Source organism: Nelusetta ayraudi, unplaced genomic scaffold, assembly GCF_046127955.1.
Source record: "Nelusetta ayraudi isolate G7.1 ecotype Tasmania unplaced genomic scaffold, CSIRO-AGI_Nayr_v1 ptg000048l, whole genome shotgun sequence".
In the NCBI taxonomy this organism is placed as follows: domain Eukaryota; kingdom Metazoa; phylum Chordata; class Actinopteri; order Tetraodontiformes; family Monacanthidae; genus Nelusetta; species Nelusetta ayraudi.
The window spans coordinates 9,383,556-9,401,435 of NW_027466098.1; the positions used below are offsets into that span (position 1 = coordinate 9,383,556).

A 17,880-nucleotide genomic window follows, 5' to 3' on the forward strand; every position below is an offset into this window, starting at 1 on the left:
GAGACGCGGCAGAGTTAGCGGCCCATCTTTCACTCTGCCGGCGTCCATGTATTTTAAATTGGGTCATTATTTCATCCGCTCCGTCCGAGGTCATTAAATATGCATCGTCAAGGTCCAGGTGATGAGAGGGAAAGCGAGGCAGGGTGAAGGGTGACAAGAGGGAATGAATAGAAGAAGGGGGGGGAACGAGGATGAGGATGAGGATAATGAGGATGATGATGCATCAGAGGCAAACAGATCCATCACGTGTCTGTTCAAACAAAGACTTTCCATCAACCACATGGGATTCACGAGCCGCTGATGCAACACATGGTTCTGCCATGGAGAAAAAAAAACAAGTGAGCAGATCATTCAGAGAGACGCCACCAGAGCCCCTTCCATCCACTTCAGCGCTGTCAGAGCGCCGACTTTTCTTCTTCTCAATTTTTTCGGAGCGCCACTCAAACAACACAACCCCGCCCCCTCACCCCCCCTCCCCTCACAAACGCGAGAGCGGCCCCCGTCGCTCCCGGAGCCAAAATCTGACCGCAGCCAAATCGATCTCCACAGAGTTACGCAACGTGCCGTACAAACCTCACTCTGAGAAGGAGTCGTCTGACGAGCGCTGGTGCTGAGCCTCGCTGCCATCGCGCCGCTGACGGAGCTGACGAGACCCTCCACAACCCCCACTAGGAGCCAACAAAATAATGAAGCGGCACAAGCGGCCGAACCAGCCGTCGCTCCAGCAGCTCCCCGTGCGGCATGCGCGCGACGGGGAGAGAGCGCCTCCACCTCCTCCCGCCTCTCCTCTCTTCCCCTCTTCCTTTCTCTTCTCCGCCCACCTCTCTCACTCTCTCTCTCACTCACTCACTCTCGGCGGTGTCGAAACACATCCTCTCTGCCTCTCCAACTCTCCCTCTCTCCTCTGTTCCAGCTCCTTTCCATTTGTTTTTCTTCCGCCAGGCGCGGACGACTCGATTAATCATTTCTACTCATTTATTTTTATTTTTAAGCCCAGCCCACGCCCCTCCCTCCTCCTCATCCTCCACTTCACATTCCAGGTCTTAATCTCACACAATCTGCTCGCTTGGCACACAGAGCAGTGGGAGGGACTAGAGAGGAGGGAGAGTTGAATACACCACTAATTATCAGCTGCTACTTTAGTGTGTGTGTGTGTGTGTGTGTATGTCTATTTAAACACGTGTGTGTGCGTGTCAGAGGGGTGTAACTCGGCGCAATTAAACTGTCGGCGGCATTAAAGACATCTAAGCGCTGGGCTGCTACGCAGCGAGCCACAATTACTGCGTCGGAGCGCAGCTGCTTTTTAGTCACACACACATGTGGTTGTTTCAGCCGAGCAGAGCCCCGCCCCTCCCCTTCCCTCCCCACCGTCCTCGGCCGTCGCTCTCGCTGTGGCTCTGCTGCGGCCTTGGATAAAAAGACTGGAGAGGGAGGCGGCGGTGGCGGCGGCGGCGGGGAGGAAGGAAGCGAGCCAGCTAAACGTGCGACGACAGGACGCGAAGGGCGGCGAAACGAGGAAGAGCTCGTCGATGAAAAACACACCCTTCGCTCCCTTTGTCTCCGCGCCTCGCTTTTGTCTTCCCTCGCGGAGCCACACGCCGCTCGGCTCGGCCGCTTCCTCTTCGCGCGCACTCCCACACACAGAGCCGTTTGAGAACATTGGAGCCTTGCCACCGTCTCACTCTCTCACTCCGTGCGCCTCTGAGCGGAGAGCCCCTCGCGCTCGCTCAGCCTGTCTGTTGCCCTGCTGCCGGTGTCCGCTCGGCGACCGGCACCCACCTGCGATGTCACGAAGGGCTTGCGACATCTGTATTAAGACAGGCGTCTTTAATGCATCTCCAGCCCTGAGGGTTCTTTTCCTTGCTCCTCTTCACGGAGAGGGTGTGCCAAAACTGCACAGCTCAGCTCTGGGAATCCCTTTGTGATGTCATAAAGGTCATTGATTCTTCTTCCATATAAAGTGGCAACCAGGCAAGGCCGGGTCTTCTGAGACCCCCTTGCAGCCATCTTGTTCTACTCACTTCCAAACACGTGAAACTCCAACAAAGCTCCAGCAGTAGCAGCAAATACTGTGAGGTTTTTCCAGGAGGATGCTAAGAAAACGTACGTTATTCATGTATGTATATGTACACACACACACACACACACGTATATACATATGTGTGTGTGTATACATATATATATATATACATGTGTATTTGTATGTATGTATGTATGTATGTATGTATGTAATGTACGTATATACACACATATATATACATAAATACATACATACATTTATGTGTGTATGTATGTATATATATATATACACACACACACACACATATATATATACACATACATATATATATATACACATACATATATATATATATATATATACACATAGATACATACATATATATCTATGTATATACATACACACACACACACACACACATACACACACACACACACACACACACACACATACATACATATATATATATATATATATATATATATACACATAGATACATACATATATATCTATGTATATACATACACACACACACACACACACATACACACACACACACACACATACATACATACATACATATATGTATATATATATATATATATATATATATATATATATATATATATATATACACACACATAGATACATATGTATATACATACACTCACAGTATGTGTGTGTTGTCTTCCTGAGACCTATATTTTGTAATTTTGTTCTGCCTAATGTAATTGTGCAAGGCAGCTCCCCTGGAGACCAGGATGAACAATACAAATCTGAAGTGTACTAATTGGCCTTCATGATGAACTCATTCCTGCAGGTGCGGGTTAATGGGACAAGACGTGCAGCTGCGCACACACCTGCGGGGTCTGCCCTCTTCGTAGGGAGGAATGATGACCACCTTGACCGTCACCGAGGTCCTCAGCAGGTCGATCATCTGCTCGTGGGTCAGCGTCACGGCGGCCACCTTGCAGATCTCCACCAGCCTGCTGCCCTGCCTCAGTCCGGCCTGCCAGGCGAAGCCGTACTCCTCCACCTGCAGCAGCAAGAGGCACGGTTCTCCATGAAGTATGCATACAAACACAGGGATGGACGAATCTCGGGAGCAGGAGATGACGTGTAGGAGAGAGGAGCCTAGTGGGGGAAAAAGTACCTCAGCCACGGTGCCATCCAGGCGGACGTGGAAGCCCAGCTGCCCCAGACCGTTCCTTCTCAGGGTCATATCCACCGTCTCGCATCCCACCGTCAGCAGCTGCACAGAGGGCACGTCGGGTCAGCACAACGCTCTATTTACAGTACAATCAGGAGTTGACTGGCGCACTCCAGCGCAATCATTACTGGAGATGAAACATCACCAAACAGCACAACAAAGGGAGTTTTCTTTTCGGATTAATGCAAAGCTTACTGGAGGCTGGGAAAATCTCCTTTTCCCAGTGTTCCCAGCACTTAATAAATTACATTTCCTGTGGATTATTAGTAGAAATTAAACGGTTCTCGAGCCAGAGCATGATATTATTGCACACCATTGTAAAAAGAAGACCTATAAGTTTGTATTTGTTACTGAGGCAAAAAAACAAAAACAAAAAAACCCCCAGAGGAAAACACAGATAGTAAAAAATTGAGCTCCATCATTTACTACATAGTGTTGCTTTAGAGCAGCATTTCTCGACTGGTGGGTCGCAACCCTAAAGTAGGTCGCGGGGGGGTTTTGTTTGAGTCACGGCTTAGTGAGGAGTTTTACTTTTAAAGGGATTTCAAAATATATGGAAAAAAATAGGGATGCACCAATACAAATATCAGTCTTGGGTATTGGTACCAATACTGATGTTGAGTACTCTACTTGAGCTCGTAAAATACATGCCGATACCACGGCACCGATACTAGTTTTATGTGTATGCGTATGACAACTTTGTTAAATTTGAGTCTCTAGAACAGTCATGGGCAAACTATGGCCCGCGGGCCATATGCGGCCAGTTAAGCTTTTTAATCCGGCCCGTAGAACTTGAAGAAATTATATGAATAGTAAGTAAGCAATAAAACAGCTGTATTTCATCAATTTTGAATGTTTTAAGAGTCATTTCGACAAAGAGCTAAAGACTGTGGGGCTTCAAAGACACTGATTTTGAGTCATTTTCAATTGACATTAAAGCACATGTTTTCTACATATCGCATAATATATATATTCTTTTCTCCTATGAGGTGGGTCACCAAAACACTCCATCCATCTGCTTCTGTTCCTGTCAAATTTGACAACCCATTGTGGCCCACCAGTCAAAAGGTTTTGCCCACTGCTGGTCTAGCAAGACATGCTGAGGAACGTTGTTCAAATAACAGAACATCTGTGGGCAAAACAAAACAAAAAAAAAAATCCAAGTAATTCTCTAATGTGTAATTATAAAGTACTCAGGATCGGTATCGGTGAGTACTGAAATACAAGTACTTGTACTCTACTCGTTCTGTCAGTGCACGGCTAGAATAAAATGTGTTTCCTGAGACTCCTGTGCGCTCACCTTCAGCCTCTGAACCACCTCCCGGATGTCCTGCGCGCAGCCCTCCGGCACCCGGACGGCGATGTGGTCCCCTCTGCCGTAAAAGATCTTGAGCGCCAGGCGCTCCGGCGTCCAGCCGATCACGTCGGCGCAGAAGCAGTTGAAGACGACCTCCTTGGTGGAGCAGTCGATGAGCAGGACGTACTCGGCCGACACCCCCAGGGCACAGGAGAGCTCCGCGCCGCCGCCGCTGAAGTCCTGGGCCAGGACCCTCCAGGCGACGCAGCCCGCCGCCTCCAGCTCCGCCCCCTCCCTCGCCCTGGACCGCTCGCGCTTCTTGGACGCCAGCGAGATGAGGTTGTTGAGCTTGCCGGCCGAGTCCAGCGGCGTGTTGCTGATGTAGTTCTCGGCCAGGTCGCGCAGGTACTCCTGCCGCGTGCGTGTCGCCATGGTGTGGAACTTGTCCGACTTGTGCGCGGCGTTCTCCGCGTTGATGACTTTGGCCAGGAGGAAGTTGCGGAAGGTGTCCGGGTCGCGGAAGGTGAACCCGCTGGGGATGGGCGGGCCGAAGGGGGGCACGTCCTTCATCCTCGTCACAGCGACGCTGCAAAAGAAAACCGTTCAAAGGTGAGAATGTGACTTTTTTTTTTTTTAGAGAGATTTGCTGAGGTGGCAAAAGTAGTCACACTCTCTACTTATGAAAAGGTATGGATACTTGTAAAAACATATGATGGTAAAAGTACTGATTCAACTCCTTTACTCAAGTAAAAGTAAGCAACTACAGGTTCTGAAATGAAAATTAATTTTTGCCATTCATGAAACAATACATTCATTGATCATTTTTGCAAAAATGGCAAAAAGGTTGTGACAGAATAATCAAGACTGAACTGACCAGAAGTGTTGCAGGAGCATCTGGATCATTATTAACAGCTTTGCTACTCTCAATACTATAGTTTATTTTTATTTTTCAGCTGCACCACAACCAAACTGTTATCAGTGATAGTTATTAGTATTAGTATTGTTTATACTTTTAACAATAATAAGCAATGCCTATTTTCTACATTTTTATTTTTCTCTGTAATAAAAACATACTGAACAGACCCCAAGTCATGGTACTAATAATCTCTCTCTAAAAAATGATCCACTTTTGAAATGAACAACATAACAGCAGAGTTTAAATAGCTCCACTGCAAGTAAGCAAGGAACAGCAACTGTAATAAAATGTGAATTACTTTTAGCAGAATTTGGATCTTTGAAACACAAATTAATAAGCATTTTTTTTAATCTGAGCAGTAGGAAGTACAGATATTTGTGTGCAAATGTAGGTAGTAATTGTAAAAAGTTGTAAAACAAAGAAGAAAAAGAAAGAAATCATCAAGCAAAACACAGGTAGCTGATATTTGTACTTTGTTACTTCCCACCGTTGGAGATTTGTGCGTTTGATGTTTACCTGTAACAGGTGCTGTCAGAGCAAGGGTTGTGCACGCGGACGATGACGAAGACGTGCTGGAAGTGGGAGCGGATGTTCTGAGGGGTGAAAGGCAGAGCCCCCGGCTCCTGGAAGATGATGGTGACTATGTCGTTCCCGATGTGCCTCTTCCTCAGGAGCTGAAAGACAGGAAACATCCAAATGTCAATGACCAACCACTGAGGAGACAATCTGATGAGCGAAATAAGAGATGAAGTCAGAATAACTTAACACGGAGCGACAGCTCTTTATGTAATTTGTTTTGCCGATTCTTGATTCTATTTGTGTCTGTGTGCTGGTTCTAGTTTGTCTGCCTTGGTGTGTGTGTGTGTGTGTGTGTGTGTGTGTGTGTGTGTGTGTGTGTGTGTGTGTGTGTGTGTGTGTGTGTGGAGACGCTGCATGCCGGCCAGGCTGTCTGCGCCACTTGCCAATCCTCTCCTCAGATGCAAAGAGAAAGTGTGAAAGCATCAATTATGTAATCCAACCCACTGTTCTGCCACAGTCGCATCCTGCAGTTTGGTGCCACAGTCGCATCCTTCAGTCGCACTTAGCAAAATGTGACTACGACTGAAGACGGCCACGCTATTAAAATGTCAGCAAACACTGTAATCATCACTGATTAACAGAGACAGAGCAGCTTCACTGTCTTCACTGACTGTACATGTGCGCTATGTTACGTTCGGGCCTTCACTCCGAGCATGCTGCAGTCTGTGGTGGTCGGACGCACAATTTTCAACTGGTAGATGCTGCCCCCAAGAGGTCTGCCGAGGCAAGTGCACCACACTGACGCTGCAGTTTTCTGATCCTCTGGATGGAGTTGTTGCACCGTTTATAAAACGCCGAGACACAACTGTGTTGACAATTTAAATAAACTTTAGATGGAGTCAGTTTAAGGCGACCTTTTTCTGTTCTCTTAATTAAAAAAATGATGCGGGAAATGTTTAAAAGTGATCATCTGAAGTGCGGTAATAAGTCTTTCAGACCAAAAGATAAATTCATGCTTCGGGAAGAGCTGCTGTTTTGCAGGCTTGCGCTGGCACAACATGAGGTGTTTACACAAACGCTAAGCACCCACATGGCCAGTTGGAGCACACATGTGCGCACACGTTCACTCGTGCAAACTTTTTGATTAATAAGAAAACAAAAACAAAAAAAAAACATCACACAAAAATGCCTGATCCCTCGCAAACACGGTGCAAAACACTCAAGAGAGTACGGGGAATGACGGGGAGCTTTTATAAATTCTTCAAACAGAGAAACCTTGCACTACTGAACCGCACCCAGCTCTGATCCAGTGAAAGAATGGGAGGACAAAAGAAGAAGGAGATTAAGGAGCACAGAAAGAGCTGGACACACAAAACAAAGGCCATAAAAGCATGAGGGGCTGAATACAGAAAGAAGTGCAACAGAGACTTGGCCTTTCCAGACGGTCCGTGAGAGGGACGAGGGGATTTTTTAATGGACGTGTTAGTCAGTTTTTCACACCACCGTCTGCAGCGATCGCAAGCTCTCACCTGCTGTGGGTTGCTGGGCATGTACGGCAGCATGGTGGACACGTGGAACATGACCTCATAGCCTTGGTAGGTGGTGTACAGGGAGTGGGTTCCCGTGGAATCAGCTGGGGATGAAGGGCGGAGGTCACTTTCATTCAAACACATTAGGGATCAGCTTGGTGATAACAGATTATTTCATATTGATCGGCCTCGGATGGAAATCAACTGGAACTTTTCTTAGTGCCGTATGTTCCTCCTTTAAATGACTCATTTAAATCTACTGAACCGCAGGCCTTGACAAATATATAGGAGAATGCAATCTACTGTAGCTTTATATAACGTGATTCTGCTTGATGGTCTTTTGTCCACACACGCACACATCGCTGTGTCCGAGCGAGGTCTTGGCGGACTCACTCTTTGTGTCGAGCTGCGCGGCATATTTGGTGAATCCTTTGAGCTGCACCTGCTCCCCCAGCAGCTCCAGGAAGGTGGAGAAGGCGGGCGACGCCTCCTCGTTGTTGTACATCTCCTCCTCCGTGCTCTGGCCCGCGCGGCACAGCAGAACACCCACCTTGTGCTTCTGACTCAGCTGCGAGGTAGCCGAGAGATAACGTTAATAATAATAATGATGACGGTGACACAAACAGCTCGGAGCCAGCAGACGCGTTGCGCAACCGGGCTGAATAAATTCATTTACATCGGAGGGAAAGTTAGAGGAGAAGAGTTTCTCAATTTTTCTCGGGGTATTTGATTGCTGAAACTCGATCACGCGTGGAGTCGCCGTGGCTAAAATTGAAATCTTTTTTTTTTATTATGGTTTGACACACAACACACCCTGCTTTTTGTACTTTGCACACCCTGAATGAGTTATGCAGGTCCAGGCACGTTCTCATATACTGATTCATAGCAAAGTCATTCTGACTTTACTGACTCATTCTCCCCTAATGCGTTTCAGAGCAACGAGTCGGCGCGCCAGAGATCAGATGGACGTGCATCCAACTTAACGGCACAAAGAAATATATATATGTACATACAGTACCAGTCAGAAGTTTTGACACACCTTCTCCTTTCTACATTGTAGATACATACTGAAGACATCAAATTATGCAGTAAAAAAACATTGTTAAATAACCAACTATTTTACGGTATATGAAGGGTGGCTATTTTGAAGAAATTAAAATATGAAATATTTTGAGTTATGTCAAAAAAATGTGTTATGTTTTGTTCATTCATTGTTTTGATCCCTTAGGTGAGAATCTATGTAAATAGTCATTAAAATGGAAGAAAAGCCATTGCATGAGAAGGTGTGTCCAAACTTCTGACTGGTAGTGTATATGTATTATTATATACATATATATATATAATGTATATATCTAACATGCAAACCCACGTGCAGACAGTCAGGACTCACCCCCTGTTCGTCCAGTTTGAGAAGCTGCTCGGTGACTTTGGGCGTGCTGAGCGCCAGCCTCAAGCACGAGATGTTGAGCTCCGGGACGACCTGCTCCAGCACCTCCTTGAGCGGCAGACCCCGGACGGTGCCGTGCCTCCCTGTGGAGGCCACGGAGTCCTCTAGAATGGAGCCTCGCAGGGTCACCAGCTTAACGTCAGAGAGAAAGAGAGAGAGAGGCAAAGAAAGAAAGAAGGAAAGAAAACAAACACATAAAAACATTGTTAATGTCAAATACACGGCTGGATATTGATACTTAATACCCTAAAAGGAGTCAACTAAATCAACTATCAACCAAGTATCAACTAAGTGCAAGAAGGAGCGCTACCGCAGGTCATTCCTGCCTGCAGCCATCAGGCTGGACAACTGCACTCAATAATATCACCTTCTCATCTTCTCACACACTTACATTTTATTAAGGTGCAATAAAACATTTATCTCAATAAGATGTACAGAATCTGTAAATAATCCAACTGTCAATATAATGTTATTATCTTGTGAATATCTTGTTTTTGATCGCCGTTTGTTCCCTGTTAGGCTAAAAATATTTAGCCTACAAATATCTTTATTTTATTTCCTTATTTATCTAGTCAGTATAATCTCTATTCTTTTCTATAGTAATTTTGCTGTAATTATGCAAATTTCCCCAATGTGGGGTTAATAAATAATTAATAAAGGCTGCTGCTTCTTCTTCTTCTGCAGTGTTTCTCAACTGGTGGGTCATGACCCAAAAGTGGGAGGTGGAGCTATTTTGATTTTGTTGTGGCTTTGAGGGCAGTTTTGAAGAAAGGGATTTAAAAAAAAAAATAATATATGTTTATAGTGAAAATGATGGGCATTTATTTTGCAGGACACACAATTCAATGAATTCATATCTTGATATTGACTGGATTAATTAAATCTGAGTTTGATTTCGTGACAAGGGGAAAAAAGATGTGGGTCCTTAGACTCCACTGAACCGAAGCGACTCAGTGGCAGGTTGTACCGTAACGACTCTCCTTTGATCGGTAAACTCACTGATCGACCGACTCACTCATCAATAGCACTCACCGCCCAAAACCCTTTTGGTTTCTTTTTCAATGACGACTACTTGCTAATTGCGTAACTGGCTCCGACTGGGTCTCGGCTTAACGGTCGGAGGAAAAGCCGCAGCTGATATTGGGATCATATATCAAGTCAGAGGTCAGCTTGAGCCGCTGGAGTCCCGACACGGAGGGGAGGATGATTAATACCAGTGGAGACTGAGGACAGTCCATCAGGTGAAGAGAGGATCTGCCTACAAATAAAACCTCGCTGCACGGGTACGTGTGTGTGTGTGTGTGTGTGTGTGTGTGTGTGTGTGTGTGTGTGTGTAGCGTATTAGCTCGTGCGCCGCTGTGATTTAATATTGCGCTGCCACCGAGTGCTGCTCCCCAGAGTGAGGGGAAATTGACCTGCTTCTAAGCAGCAAGACCATAATAACCTCAGATACGGTTGGGAGGACGCGCGGGGCTGTTCTTCTCTGCATACACAGCGCACACACAGAGGAAAATTCATTTAAAATGCACGCGGGGCCGCGGAGGCCGACAGACACCTCGACCTCGGAGACTCGTCTTCGGCTGCAGAGAATTGAGAGCTGACCGCCGCTGCTGACGGCGAGCAGAAGGGACGTGTTAATAAACGCGTTGGGGGGAAGAGAGAAAGGATGAGTGGTGGTGGTGGGGGTGGGGAATCTATCTCGCTGCGTCAGCGCTTTGCAGACTTGACTGACAGGACTTTGGGAGAGCAGTGGCCATCGGAGAGCAGCTGCAGGAGAATAAAGTCTACCAGCCAGCCGTCTCTTTCCCTCTCTCTCTCTCTTTTCCGTGTGGGAACGGCGCTGGTTGTGTCTGCGCGCTGAGCTCTTGTGTACTTAGACGGTGGAGAGGCTCCATTGTTGAACCAGCTAAGGTGATGAGGCCAGGCACCCATGTAATCCTGCTTTCAAAAAAAAAAAAGAAAAAGAAAAAAGAAAAACACACAGATGTGGAAAGAGGTGATCTGGAAAGAACGCCGATCACTGACGTAAGAGGCTTTGATGACGATGAAATAAAGCATTTAGGACTTTTAGCAAGCAACAGCCGTCTCTGCTGTTGATCCGCTATTGGAGAAAGTTCCTTGAAAAGATCCACTATTCTATATTTAGGCTACTCTTGTCAGCCTCGGCTGCATTTGCCTGAAGAGCATCCTTTAAAACGTAGTACAGAAGGGAGACGTTTTGTTGGGGATTTTTTTTTTTTTGCTTTACCATAAATTCACGTGTTGAGAGAGACACAACTTTAAGTTGTCGCAAACCAACTTTGACAAACATGAAATCGCCAAGAAATTGTTTTTGATCGCGAGCCCTTATTTTTTCTGAAAATTTTCACACGTGACAAAGTCCATAATCCATCAGTGTGGAGGGAGACGCGGCCGGGTGCACCGCCCTCCGAGCGCCGGCCAAACACCTCGACCGAAGCGGCCAAACTATTTGGTTTGGCTTTTGACTGCTCAGAATGGGCAGGTGGAATTTTCCACTGGCAGGGGCGGGTTTAGGGAGGGGCGGGGAGGGGAGGTCAACCCCAGGACGACAGGGGAGGGCAGGCTGGATGCAAAGAAAGGAGCCGGTCGGGGGCGGAGTCGATAGGGAATTAACGCAAGATCAAGCCGAGTCGTCACCCCTCCCCCATCGCGGTGCGACGGTGGGGCAGGTACCTCGCTGGTCCTGATGATGAGGCGGTACTGGTACTGGTCCTTGAGCTCTTTGGTGTCGTCCAGTTTCTCCCTGCGCACGCTCACGGCCACCACGCCCAGCTTTTCGTCCGTGCCGAAGTAGTTGGAGTGCTCTGTCGGGGAGACAAACACAAACAGGGGGATTGAAATGCGGTGCGGCACCCACCTCAGACCCCCAAACCCCCCCAAACCCCACTCTGCCAAAGTAATGGAACAGACCCCGTCTTCGGCGCTACTTGACTTTGGTTCATACGCGCACACGCCTGAATGCGAGAAATGCAAAGACGAGGCTGAGCAGGACGTTGCTTTCCAACTTGTCTATTTATGAACAAAATATGCTAAAGAGTTTGGCGACGCAAGACAACCGTGCTGATCTGCTCTGGGGAATTACATTTTTTTTAAGACACTGACAGCTACTGTAAGACATAACATGGTTGGTAGGAGTCTCGCAGTTTTCACCATGTCTAGACATTAAAAATAGCGTTGGCAGATGGCAGATCAAGGTCAATAACAAGTCTACGAAAAAAAAATTTTTTTGATTAAATTACATTAAAAATGGTGAGCAAATTGGTGAGCAGCAAAGTGGCAAAGACTGAGACAATGGTACGCTTGAACAACATTATGTATATCCTGCAGAAAATTGAACCTTACCTTCACTTGGCTCTAGGGATGTTAACGATGAATCGATTATCGATTAATTGTTGATTAATAATTTAATCAATTAAATTAAATTAGTCACAATTGATAGTAGTTAATGTCATTATAACACTGTAGAGGCAAGAAAGAGCAATTTATATGTAGATACTGGGATGGTCTTGATATAGCTGGAACAAGTTACTTTTAAACAACTTTAAAAAATCCAAGTTGAATGTGACCCATTAGAAGTCAACTTAAAGTCAGAGGATAAATGTTTCGGGTGTTTTTGCTGTTCTCCAATGTAAAAATGGGTCACATTGGACCCTCAACATCATTCAAGGGTTAAATAATGTCTTCCTGACACATTTTTCATTGTGAAATTTAGGTTCTCAGGAAAAAATCGGCGCTTATCGATTAATCGTTAATCGATCGATGAGGTCAATCAACTAACGATTAATGAATTAATCGATAATTTGCATCCCTACTTGGTTCATATACAAAGAAGCATTTCTGCTGTCGGAATGGGCAAAGAGAAGGGAGAGAAAAAGAGCTGAGATGAAGCTTTCAACACATTTGACAAGCATCTTCCATGTGTCCCTCTAAAGCTCCCGAGCTAAGCCTGCGCTAATGCCAACCCCACAGGCAGCGTGGGCGTACAACGACAAATTCCTCAGACACGCTGGGGGAGGACAAGTGTTTTGACGAGAGCTCCTCCTCCGTCCCCTGGACGACTGGGATGAACTGGGACGACGTGCGCGCGTACAGCACGTTAGACCGGCCGGGATGACTGGAGGACGGCTAAGCCTCCCATGCCACGTCCTGCGGTGGAAATGTCAGCCTTTTGACAAGCACAGCAGGGGCGCATCTGCGTGCACACACACACACGTGCACACGGACCCACACACACACATTATCCGAGCTTCATTCTGGGGGACAACTAAGCTGGAAACGAGTCAGCAGATGAACATATTTTTGGAATGATAACCTTTATCTGTGTGGCTGCAGGCCTGTCTCTCTCCACTCTCTAGTGTACACACACACATGCGCACAAACACACACACACACACACACGCTTGCCTGCGCACATGTGCTCCTAACAGAATCTGTCACTAATTAGGGTGCAGCCAGATGATGCTTGCCAGGGGGAAGTTTCATCCGCAGTGTCTGAAGAGGTGATGCTAAGGAAAAAAATACAAAAAAACACACACACACACACACACACACACACACACACACACACACACACACACACACACACACACACACACACACACACACACACACACACACACACACACACACACACACACGCTGGCAAAACCAGGTTGTTCGTTTTTTTGAAGACTGACAGCTGCGTTTCCACTGGATGTCGTGTGAGTGTGGAGGCGGTGACATGAGAAGCCTGGAGCTCTGGTCATCAACAACTCAACTAGAATAAACCGTCTCGAGCTCAAGGCTGTTCATATTTTTTGAGACATCGTCATCATCATCATCATCGTCAGCAGTACATCGTCTGTGTACCGATGAGAGTGTCTTTTATGGTGTACTGCACAATAGTTGGGCACAAGTGAGAATTTTGACTGGCCAAAAGAAACGTTGATTGAGCTTATGGATCAATTAACGATTCATTGATTTTTTTCTGAGAACCTATATTTCACAATGAAAAATGTGGAAGGAAAACATTACTTAACCCTTAAATAATATTGAGGGTCCAATGTGACCCATTTTTAAATTAGAGAACAGTAAAAACACCCTTAACATTTATCCTCTGACTTTAAGCTGACTTGTAATGGGTCACATTTCCAACTTCAATGTTGTTTAAAAGTAACTTGTTCTAGGTTATATTATGACCATATATATGCTCTTTCCTGCCACTAAACTGTTAAAAATGTTCAGTTAATTGTGACTAATTCAATTTAATCGATAAAATTATTAATCGACAATTAATCGATTAATTGAATTGTTAACATCCCTAGCACTGGTACATCAAACTCCATCTATCTATCTATCTATCTATCTATCTATCTATCTATCTATCCATCCATCCATGTACCCATCAATCTATCATCCAACCATCCATCAGCACTGGTAAATCAAAGAGCTCACAGTCGTTCTAATCACCGATTTAAAATGTGACTCAGTGTCGAACCCCTACAGAGTTGCGTGGTGGCGGCGGCGCAGTTGCCCACAATTGACATAACAGGAGCCCATTGCGTCTAGTTTTCATGTCGGTGTCAAATTGCGTGGAGACATGACTGGCAGCTGCAGCCAGACCGTGGCGAGGCGAGACCAAGAAGTTGAATCGGATTCAACTTTAGGCTGAAGCGTCTGAAGCAGAGACAAAGTAAAGAAAGAGAGAGATCTGTGGAAAGTGGCGGTTGCCAGTTAGCTGGACCGCAGCGAGGCCTCGCTGAAAATGGAATCAATAAAGCTGCTTTTTACGCGTAGTGCCACAGTTCTGTCAGCCGGCTTCCTCTGCTGGTGGTGGGGGGGTTGGGATCTAACAAATGCCAAAAAAACTACCTCACATGCATTAAACCCATCACACATCTCTAATTGCCTCTTTCGCTGCCATTAACAGCATCATGACGGCATCATATATGCCCTGTCCATATTTTATAACTCTCTGCTGCGTCTTCATGAATACCATACCCCAAAATATTTCTTATTATTATATATATATTTTTACTTTCATTTTATTTTTACTTAAATGTTGAACTATTTATTGACTTATTATTAGTCCCTGACAAGACTAGCCATCTTTTTTTACCAAGTCAAATTCCTTGTTTTTATTCTCTGAAAACTTTGTGATAATAAACCCGTTTCTAATTCTGACTCTGATTCAGTACGGCAGCACTTGCACTTGTGTGGTGCTGCACAGAGAGCACATGAGCTTATAGTAAAGTAATTCTCTTGTTCAAAAGTGTACTTTTTCCTAGTGAGGCTGAATATCTGGCACAGGCGAGACTGTCGGCCTTATTACCTTTCCCGTGCAAGCAGTCTCGGTAGTATCTGGCACCCAGGTCCACTTGCTCGATGCTGTACAGTTTTAAGCGGTCCAGCCTCGTCACCGACTGCTCGCTGGGCACCTCCAGCACCGACACGCTGGCGTTGCTCCTCCTCAGCCAGCCGCGGGTCACGTCCCCTCCGTCGCCTGCCCGGCACTCGGCCGAGGAGCTGAGGAAGCTGATGTTTCGCTCCCCGTGGCCCCCAGTCTCGTTGAGGAAGTGGGGGCAGCAGAGGAGAAGCGGGCTGTGGGGGCCCCCGGTGCCCCCGTTCATGGGGTCCGTGCCCAGGGAGAGGGTGGGCGCCGAGCCGGGCTCCTGGCTCAGGGTCAGGTCCTCGATGCTGGAGTAGATGGGCTCGTTGACGCTGGCGGCCGACGACCTGGACATGGACTGCACCGAGGCGGCCGACGCCCCCGTGGCCGTGTTCCTCCTCTGGGCCGAGTAGCCCCGCTGGGCCGCGGCCTCGTGCAGGTCGAACAGGATGCTCTGGGCGTCGTAGTGGACGAAGCTCTTGGTGCACACCCACGGCTTGTAGGAGGGGTCCCCCCGCGCTCCCCCGTCCTCGCCTGTCTCCGCCTTGCCGCCGTCCAGCTCGCCGCGGCTGGAGCTTCGCAGCTTCCTGAACAGGGACGAGGTGCCCAGCGACGACTCCGTTCCGCCGCTCTTCTTGCGCACCCGGTCCGCTCCGTCCTTCTTGCTGCCGCCGCGGTCCTCCAGGTGGTGGCCGGGGGAGACGGCGGAGGGCTGGGGCGCGCTCGGCGGCGAGTCCGGCGCGCGCAGGAACTCCCTGAGGCGCGCGGGGGCGGAGCTACGCTGGTCGGGCCTCTCCTGGTGGAACTGGCTGAGCATGTCGAAGAAGCTCTGCTCGGGAATGCCCTGAATGTCGATGGAGGAGGTGCTGCCGTACTCTCGGAACAGGTTGCTCATTCCGCCGCCTCCTCGGGTGTCCACCTGGGGGTGAGAGAAAGGACAGTTAGCTTCTGTGGTCGGGGGCACATCAGTGGAAGCGGCGCGATTCCAGTTCAAACACCACCGATGTAAAGAAAGTTAATGTTTGAAATACGGCTGTCAGTAGTAACAGGTTAATCGCAATGAGATTAAATACAAAGAGTTTTAATCACGAGCCTTTTGTCCCTTCTATTCACCTGCAGTCAGGTCCTCAGTCCGTAGCGCTGTTTCAACACTGCAACGTTAGCTGTGTTTATTTTGTGAAATTCCCACTGCAGATGGTTTAAGCAAGCCCCTCCCCCAAGGACGTGATATACCAGCCGGGACTTGTGAATGTGCCATACAGAAACAGCGCTGACGTGAGCACAAATTTTAACTTCCAATTTCACTTCTTGATTCGGCTCAGGACAGAAATACAGTTTTCCTCCTTCCTTGTGGTTCTTTGTGTTAAAGGAAAGTGTTCTTGACACCCTCCCGACATTGTTTCGGATTCATGGCGGGTGTCACGTTTTGTTTGGTACAACTTCATTCACCAAAATGCATATGTAACAAGTGGGTCCAGCAGCACTGTTTTGAAACAAATAATACAAAAGATCAAAAAGAAAATCCATTCGCTGTCTATTCCCAATTAGGACCTTGGTAGGACTTGCTTTAAAAATGGAAAATGACAGTTTTACACATGCAAATCATAACGCGATTAATCACAGTTAACTATGGAAATTCAGAGATTAATCGCGATTAAAGAGAACGAATGGTTGACAGCCCTAGTTTGAAATGAGGGCAAACAGAGGAGGACCCACCTCATTTTCATCCTGCTCGCTGAGCGTCAGCTCGCTGTTGGAGCGCTGCCTCAGCGGGGGCAGCACTCGGAGGCTGATGGGCGAACTCCTCTCATGGCCGAACCCTCCGCCTCTGAACTCCACGTCCTTGGACCGTCGCCGGGGCAGCCTGGTCATGCCTCCCCGAACCAGCCCGTAGTCGGACGACAGGGCCGACATGGAGCCGTCGTCGCCGTGGTGGCCGCTCCCGTTGCCCATCTGGCCGTTTTCCAGCAGCGACTCCCTGGACTGGGAGCGCCGAGGTGGCCACTCGGCGATTCGTGCCTTGACCTTGACGCCCATCTTGGGCATGGACATGCGCGGCAGCGGCGGCACGGCGACCTGATCTGGCGGGCCGCCGGCGGCCAGGTGGCCGTTGGCGGTGTGGTGATACGGGGCGTGCTGCATCGGCACTCCGCCGCCTCCACCGCCACCGCCGCCATCCAGGAGGTCAGAGGCGGTGCAGGTGACCCCTCTGTCTCTGTAGATGTTCATGGTACCCGAGGAGAAGTCAGGGCAGCGAGGCAGGCGAGTGGCATCCCATGTCAGGAGGGGTGCTGAGGAAGAGGGAGGGGGGGCGCCTCACGCACGCTCGGCTAACGGTGCTACGGCCTCCGCCACCCAAAAACATGGCATTGGACCCGCAGCGGCAAGACCAGGGCGTCACCGGTCCATAAGGAGCACCGGGTTGCTTCCGGGTCGGGCGCCTTCCTGCTCGATGAAAAAAAAAACTGATGAAAAACTGCCACCTGAGGAAGAGAAGAAGAAGAAGAAGAAGCGAGACGCATATCAGAAAATAATCTCAAACTGGAAATATCAT

At 47.8% G+C, this 17,880-nt stretch overlaps 1 protein-coding gene across 3 annotated transcripts in view; it reads right to left on the reverse strand.

Annotated features, from left to right (window-relative positions):
- Positions 1–17,880, reverse strand: part of sipa1l3 (signal-induced proliferation-associated 1 like 3) — a 63,322-nt gene that overhangs the window by 10,826 nt on the left and 34,616 nt on the right. For all 3 annotated transcript variants that reach the window (XM_076036171.1, XM_076036173.1, XM_076036174.1), the window contains exons 3-12: positions 17,043–17,809; positions 15,270–16,245; positions 11,633–11,763; positions 8,882–9,070; positions 7,885–8,059; positions 7,492–7,595; positions 5,960–6,117; positions 4,531–5,113; positions 3,174–3,272; positions 2,881–3,056 (exon numbers count right to left, since the gene is read on the reverse strand). In XM_076036171.1, coding sequence (XP_075892286.1) covers positions 2,881–3,056; positions 3,174–3,272; positions 4,531–5,113; positions 5,960–6,117; positions 7,492–7,595; positions 7,885–8,059; positions 8,882–9,070; positions 11,633–11,763; positions 15,270–16,245; positions 17,043–17,555 — 3,104 coding nt within the window. In that variant the 5' untranslated portion in view covers positions 17,556–17,809. The remainder of the gene's footprint in view (positions 1–2,880; positions 3,057–3,173; positions 3,273–4,530; positions 5,114–5,959; positions 6,118–7,491; positions 7,596–7,884; positions 8,060–8,881; positions 9,071–11,632; positions 11,764–15,269; positions 16,246–17,042; positions 17,810–17,880) is intronic.